The sequence below is a fragment of the Telopea speciosissima genome, chromosome 6 (genome assembly GCF_018873765.1).
Source record: "Telopea speciosissima isolate NSW1024214 ecotype Mountain lineage chromosome 6, Tspe_v1, whole genome shotgun sequence".
In the NCBI taxonomy this organism is placed as follows: Eukaryota; Viridiplantae; Streptophyta; class Magnoliopsida; order Proteales; family Proteaceae; genus Telopea; species Telopea speciosissima.
This window is the reverse complement of record NC_057921.1, coordinates 50583754-50591887: the sequence shown is the minus strand read 5'-3', so window position 1 is coordinate 50591887 and position 8134 is coordinate 50583754. Positions and strand designations below refer to the sequence as shown.

The 8134-nt window shown below is 38.7% G+C and overlaps 1 protein-coding gene across 2 annotated transcripts; it reads right to left on the bottom strand.

Annotated features, from left to right (window-relative positions):
- Positions 1-726: 726 nt before the first annotated feature.
- LOC122663877 (11S globulin seed storage protein 2-like) lies at positions 727-6715 on the bottom strand. Of its 2 annotated transcripts, none has more exons than XM_043859542.1 (3): positions 6446-6715; positions 1302-2031; positions 727-903 (listed from the first exon to the last, which is right to left on the bottom strand). In XM_043859542.1, exons 1-3 carry the CDS (start codon positions 6639-6641, stop codon positions 747-749), a joined length of 1083 nt encoding a protein of 360 aa, XP_043715477.1. In that variant the 5' UTR covers positions 6642-6715; the 3' UTR covers positions 727-746. The 2 variants fall into 2 exon arrangements, with proteins under 2 accessions (XP_043715477.1, XP_043715476.1); XM_043859541.1 differs by lacking the exon at positions 6446-6715 and adding an exon at positions 2970-3203.
- Between the last annotated feature and the right edge of the window lie 1419 nt (positions 6716-8134).

Below are 8134 nucleotides of genomic sequence, written 5' to 3'. Positions count from 1 at the left end.
TGTGAAAGATTCAGATGGTAAATCCAACAATTGGATATTTGGGAAATAGTCTATATCATATATCAAATTTGGGACCTAAATTGAATCATTTATCTCCCTATGTATTGGCATGCATTCTCAAGCGTCTATGCAAATCTATTGATACTTTGACCATTACCGGATCACATCTAGTTTTTAATTCTTTGTTTGACCATATGGGAAATTTCATTAGAATTGAAACTTGACATGTGAACAGTGAACATGACTTACATGTCCACAAAATTTCAGCTTAATCCGATCTACCACTTGGCAAAAAGTAGGCACTCGAACATTGCTTAGTTATGTGGATTGTAGACTAGAAAATCTTCTTCCTTCATGTTCCTGAGGAGTGTCGGTCTAGAGATTTTTCCTGGGCACACCCGCTCCCCAACTCAGCTCAAAAATATTCCGATCAACACCTGAAACCTTGATTATTCTAATGATATGCTTCAATGTCATCTGATCCGTGGAGTGGAATTAGACCATATTTAAGAAGATTTATGATGTCAAAAATATTTTTTTATTTTTTGAAGTCCTAAGGGACATTTTTCAAGTTTTCCTGACTATAGCGAAACTCAATAGAGACTACAATTGCAAACCAAATTACCAAATACATGTAACATACAAGAAAAAAACAAACTCAAGTTGACAAACTATTTCCCTCATTTATTTGCATGGAAGAGTAGGTCACATCGGAAGAAGTCCTCTCTCTCTCTCTAGTTGAAAATCTACGACCTTGGTGCGGGAATGAAAATGGCATTCTCGCTCATCTTTGAAGTGAAAACTTCAACTGCTCTTGGAATCAGATTCAGAGAAACTTGAAGAACTTTTGGAGATAAAGCTTTCCACACTGATGTCTTCCCAGCCAAATAACTGAAGACAGGCCTGAGAAAAGAAAAGCAATAGGAAGTAATTTAATCAATGCATCTATATGTGGGACAAAGAATGTTAACCTGTGTGGGCGTGTACCTGCACGCAAACAGTGTGGGCGTGTACCTGCACGCAAACACAGCCCGATGCAAAAAGACCGAATCCATATTCTCTCCAATGACATTTAATCACTAGAGTCGATCTCCCACCATGCATGGGGTGGTCGGATCCGGGCTCCAAAAAGACCACCACAACCCTCTGGAAAAGTGAAAAGGTCCAGGGGTTCTGGTGGTCGATCTTTTTGCACCGGGCTGTGTTTAGGTGCAGGTACACACCCATACACAGCACCGGTTAGCATTCCTTTTATACATATATATTCAAAGAGACACAAAAGAGAAATTAAAGAGTCATACTCTGTTGTGGTAATAATGGAGAAACACTCCATTCCTTCATCCCCTGCAATTTTAGAAACCACAAAGAAACTTGGGACTACAAACAAGTCACCAGCCTTAACCATTGTGTCCAAAACGCGTTCACCCTCAATACCAACAACCTGTACACTTCCACTGCCTTTCACAATGTAGATCACTTGAACAGCTGAATCTGAAGAGTATTCTGGTGCACACATTGCATTACCATTGAGCCTTACATGCTTTGCACTGAAATTAACTTCCCCTAAGAAAGGAAATTTCCCCCTAAATAGACCGATTTCGCGGCCGCCATTCTTAATGTCGACATCAGGTAATGCAGTTTCTATGTTAAAGATAATCTCTTCCCTGTGAGCCTTACAAGGTTGAGGCATGTCTTTTTTTCCTTCTTTAAGGTTGATAATTAGAACACCTGGTTGGCTTTTCACAATCTTATTTGCTTCCTCTTCATCCAAATCAAAAGCTCTACTAACAAAATCTGTTGAGAAACCCTTAAAAATACTATTATCTCCTGCTAAGAAGAAATATGTGAAATCACCTGGAATGTGAGCCTTTGAAGTGTCACCTAAGAATACAATAATTAATTGATCAGTCTCATCATCATTGAACCACCATGTGATGGTACCTAATGGTAAAGGTATGCTGTCTCCTTTCCCAATCTCCACAACCTTCTCTTCTGAAGCATTTGCTAATACAATCCCAAATCTTCCCTTTCCTATGTTGTCAACAATTAAAAATAAAAATAAAATAGTCAGGTAATAATATGGATAAATTCTTTTTAGGTCGATTTTGCATTCTCAGACAATGAAATAATTATTTTTATCATCCAAGATATGAAATTGGCCTAGAATGCATACCAAACACAACCGTAATCTTCTTATCATATCAAATTAACATGTAGCATATAATCTATGTCCTATATAAGGAAAAAGGTTTCTCCAACTAGCACCTCTGTATCTATCTCTGTCCTCTTCAAATGAAAATCTTGCTACCCTCCTAAGGTTGATACCATTTTATTGCAACCTATTGGTGCACTCCTCCTTTACCGCTTGCTCAGAGAACCCTCACCCTTTTATATTTTATTATAATACATATAGTTTGTTATCTTATATAACTTTAAATCTTCTATACTAGTTGAAATATGAACTAATATATATTTCAAGTATAGTTATCTAAAATTTTTATATATTAAAATAAATAAATAAATAAAAAAAAAGGGGGTTTAAGCATTAGTCAAAGCAGCATCCCAAGAACATCCCCCTACGACTTGATTTGGTTTCAATCTCTTTAATTGAAACCAAACTTTTTCAAATTTTAATCAAATTTCAGAGAAATTTAAAACCATGATCAAATACAACCCCTCTAGTATTTCTACAAAAATAAATAAATAAAGATCACCCAGACAATGAATCAGGTGGAAACCAAGGTTGTGTTTGGTATGAATTCTTGGAACACATTCTAGGTCAATTTTGCATTGTTGGACGATAAAAACAATTATTTTTTAGCATCGGAGAATGTAAAATCGACCTAGATTGCGTTCCAAGAAAACATACCAAACACAGCTTGTGGCATAAGATCTATAACTGATGAAAAATAGGACGAATAAGAAGAAAACAAAAAGGGTACAAGAAAGTGAGTGTAAAAAAAGTCAACCTTGAATTACATAGCCAATCTTTGAGGAATCAGCATAGTGGGGTAAAGCTAGGCCAAGGGGATTTAGGACAAGCTTCCCACCACCAAGCTTGGTCTGGCGAAGAATGGGAAATTCAGAACTCAACCAGCAATGGTAAGATCCACCCTCTCCTTCAAAAGCTGCTTGGGCTACCTTTGGTCCCAATTCTAACTCCATTCTTACTTTTTCCTGATCAACTAAAACTCTTCCTGGCTTTCAACAAGGGGTTGGTGGGTGTTGCTGGAAGGGAACTAATCAGAAATGTTGAGAGCTACCTACCTATTGGCTTTCAACCCCAATTTAAAAAAAACATTCCCCAAAACGAACAAGAAGGGAAGAGATTGGATAATCTGATTATTTGTGCTTGGACATATATAAATATTTCACAAACAAACAATTAATGTTTTTGGTAGTTGAATTATCCAAAAAATGCCAGATGAAGAAATGCTAGCCACACGCTTGAGAGATGTTTGTAGAAAAGATTTGGAAGTGAAGCTTCCTCTTACACATGTAAAAGAAGACAAAGCCTTCTGGAGTATTATTTCTTTGGTACTTGAAAAATCAGTATATATTCTACAGTTCACTAGGGGTGCAAGTTTGGCCCTGTCGGCCCAAACCCGCCCTGGCCCGTCCTGAACCCGAATAGGGTCTAGGTTGAGATATTTGGCCCTGAGGGCGGGTTAGGGCTGGAAATTTCTGACCCTGAGTCAGGATCGGGTCGGGTTAGGGTTGAGGCTTCAAGCTACGCTGGCCCGGCCCGACCCTGATTTAAGTTATACTATAAAATATATATTGATATATTATATACATTATAAACTTTAAATGTCACCTATATTTTTTTATATAATATATTATATATGACAACAATAAGTGATATAATAATTTTTATTGTAGTGTTATTTTATGTAAATTTGATAATGTTCTCCCCGGCCCATTCCAGCCCATGCATTTCTTTCCCCTTCCCCATGATCAGGACCAATCAGGGTCAGCCCGATCCGACCCTGAGGGCGGGTTAGGGTTGGATTTTTTTGGCCCTGAGTCAGGGTCGGGTCCGGCCTAGACCCAGCTAAGGGGACTTAGAGTTGGGCTAGGGTTTTATAAAACCCAGCCCAACCCGACCCTGTTGCAGCCCTAGTTCACACAATAACGTACCCCGCAGAACCTATTGTGTGAATAAGTATGAATCGACTACAGGTCTAGAATCTAGATTGTTGTGGGGCCATGCCCATTTAATGTCCATTAATGTCCAGTGGTCCAGCCCAAGTCCAGGCATCAGATACTGTGAATCGTCCAAGGGGGTTTTGGCCGTTGGAATGAGAAAACAGAGCCATTTTCTCTTTTGGCATTATTTTCTGTTGGATTTTTGGAACATTGTTTTCTCTTGGCTCCTGAGGTGCGTGTGTGAGAGTTGATTTCAGGCACAACAGAAAATCAAGAGAGAACAAAAAAGAAGAGAAGGACCACTTGGGAGTTGGGACACGGATCTGGCTCCTCTTCGGAGAGCTCAGCGCTCAAGGAATGTTCAAGGAGCATTCAAGGGTTGGGTTGTGCCACATATCTTGATGCATGCCTAAGGATATGTGTGTGGCACAGCCCAACGGCTAGATGCTCCCTAGATGTGTTAGGCTCCCTGGACAGGAATTCAATCGGACCAAACACATATGGACAATGGTTCTCTATGTTTGCTTGCTTGGAGGGGAACGACAACAATAAAATTAGAAATTTAGAAGGGAGTGTCTGAATGCGGAACTGGGTGCGTGGTGCGTGGTGCGTGAGAGTAAGGACAATGCCCAACTGTCTATATATGCATACTGGCGTACTGTATGCACTGGAAAGGTTCTGAATCTCTGAATTGACTCTTCTCTAACATCCCTACATTTAATTGTTTTTTGTCTTATTTCTGAAAGTATTTATGGAAACGAAACGCTAATCAGTGTTGTGTCTAGACTATTTAGGATTGTCAATTTCAGACCCGACCCAATAGACCAGATCAAGCTTGTCCGGTTAAAACCTGGTCCAGCCTAGCCAATTATTAAACTTGTCGGGCTTAAACCTGACACGTTTAATAATTTGGCGGGCCTGGTGTGAGGTCCTAGTCCATTGGGCGTTCGATCAGACCAACCGATTCCAGGTCTGACCTAACCCACCCAATTACAGTTCGATATGGCCAAACCCATTTAAGATTTCTTGAAATTTTCATTTTACCCTAAGATACATTTTCTATTGATATCGATATCAATATCAATATAGATGGGCTATATCAAGTTGGATTGGATCATTTTACTTATTAAAATATTAATATTTTTGTTTTTTTTAACCATTTTATATTGATCTGGCCAACACCATGTTTCTATTTAATATATGATCATTAAGTTATGAGGTGTTCTACCAAAAAAAAAAAAAGTGTTATTAAGTGGATGGATTTTATTGGTTAATTCTGAAACGTGTTGGCTTCCACTAATTGGCTTTGTTGTGGGCTATATAAGCTTTTGGTTTCATTCTCTATACCCGTCCGACTCCTTTTCCCTTCTAAGGAACACATCTTTATTTTTATTTATTTATTTAAATAAAATTGAAGAGCATAATAATTTATGAAGATTATTGATAATCCAACCACTATTGATAATTAAGGAGCACATTTTTATTTTTATTCAGACTCGGTTTGATTCGATTTTGATTTTTATTCGTTTTATATTCAGTTTCTTAGTGGGTTTTAATTTGGTTTTATATTGGGTTTAGGTGCAATTTTAAGAGTTTGGGCCAACTTTTTTACATCTTCACCAATGAAAAACTCTGATATGGTAGGATCATAGTCTACCAAACTTTTGTCAAACATTAAAATGGAAAAGAATTTATCATCTTCATTTGATTAAAAAATAAAAATATATATATATAATTTTCATACAGTTCCTTATTCGGTTTGAAAATAGGTAATTTGGTTCAGTTTAACGGTTTTAAGCATGAAACTAAAACTGAACCAAACCTAGAAGAGATTTCAGCTCTGAAAACCAAAACCAAACCAATTTACTTCGGTTCAATTTTAAATAACCGATTTCGATTTTAAATTGACGCCCTTAATTGACGTGCATCTTTTGGTATGTCCATGCATGGTTATTGGGTAATCCAACCACTATTGATAATATTTATTCTGAAATCACGGCCAAATATATACTACCTAAAATTTCTAGGATTTAATTTGGTTTCAATCTCTTTAATTGAAACCAAATTTTTGCAAATTTTAATCAAAATTTCAGAGAAATTTAAAACCATGATCACATACAGCCCCTCTAGTATTTCGATACAAAAAAAAAATAAAGTGATCACCCAAACAATGAATCAGGTGGCAACTAATAATTGTGCACGTGGCATAAAATCTATAAATGATGAAAAATAGGAATAAAAAAACAAAGAAAAAAGAAAAAAAAGCTACAAGAAAGTGAGTGTTAAAACAGTTAACCTTGAATTACATAGCCAATCTTTGAGGAATCAGCATAGGGAGGTAATGCTAGACCAAGGGGGTTTAGAACAAGCTTCCCACCGCCAAGCTTGGCCTGGCGAAGAATGGGGAATTCAGCACTCAACCAGCTATGGTAAGATCCACCTTCTCCTTCAAAAGCGGCTTGGGCTACCTTTGGTCCCAATTCTAACTCCATATGCTTACTTAATTTTGCTGCTTGATCAAACTCTTCCTGCTGGCTTTCAAGAAGGGGTTGGTGGGTGTGGTTGGAAGGGAAATCAGAAATGTTGAGAGCTACGTAGTGGCTTTCAATTAACCTCAATTTATAGTTGTTGTGGTGAAGCATTGTCATCATTTGGATAATCCTTATTTTTTGGGTGGAGGGTGTTGGGATATCCACACATAAGGCAAAAAGAATAGTTTCACATCGGATATGAAAGAGAATATGGGTGGATTAATAGGTATTTGGGCACCCTCTCCTTAACAATTAGTTTTTGAGAATGAGATCCAAGTCTCTAACAGGTGGTATCAGAACCGGAACGTGAAAATTCTCATTTGGTTGAGGGTTCTCGGGGTTTGATCGGGATCTCAGGCTCCACGTGTTTGCCATCTGCATGAAGAGGAAGATTGTTATTATATCCACACATAAGGCAAAAAGAATAGTCCCACATCGGATATGAAAGGAGATATGGGTGGATTAATAAGTCATTGGACACCCTTTCCTTAACGACTAGCTTTTGATGATGAAACCCAAGTCCCCAACAGGGGGTGTGGGGTAACTAAAGATCTATTGAAAGAAGTGTGCATATAGACGAAAACATCATGAACATAAGCAATCGAAACATGAAGAAAGAAGAAGAAGACCGCATCATGCGTCTAAGCGTGTTAGCCATGCTCCTGGATAGAATCCTTTTTATTTTTTTTTTTTTTTAATCAATTCCTCAATCCCCTCCCTTAATGTTTTTTTAATCAATTCCCCATCCCTTCATTTTACTTGCAGCCAAAACTAGCCAGAAGGAAGGGATGGTCGGGCTTTATTAAAATCTCATTAAGTATGCAGCACAGCCTGGCCGAGTTGCGCCGTAGGTTAAAAAATATGAACCATTCAGATGCCTTCCTATGCAAAGGCTGGTGTCACTCTAATTTGGGATCTAGATCTTCTACGGTGCAATGCAGGGTGCCCGTCCTGCCGTGCTGGGCAGACACAAGGCAGCGCATATTGACCTCTTTACCCTTGCCCGAGCACTTTGCCCGAGTGGGGGTAAGGTGGCCATTGGTGCGGCCCTGTGTCTGCGCAGCACAAACAGGACAGGACAACGCACCCTAGAAGACCTGTGTTGTCCAGTCTAAACCCGATCACGTGGACTCATATTTTATTCACTAGGCTGGCTAGGATTGGGGTTTCCAAATCCAACGTATTTGTATTTTCAATCTCTGTCCCCAACACACACCCCCAGTCATGATCAAGTTCACGTACAAGAATGGCTCAGAGCTGTTCAGATGGAATCCACTTTGTGAGACCCACATGGAGTGGATTCCATCTGAACAGCTGTGAGCCGTCCCTATACAAACCCAACTCCAAAAAACTTATCAATTCCTAAAACCATGGTTATACTAATGATACGCTTCAACATCGGCTCAAACCATCTGATTTGGTCCAATTTTTGGAACAATGAGCAAGACCCACAC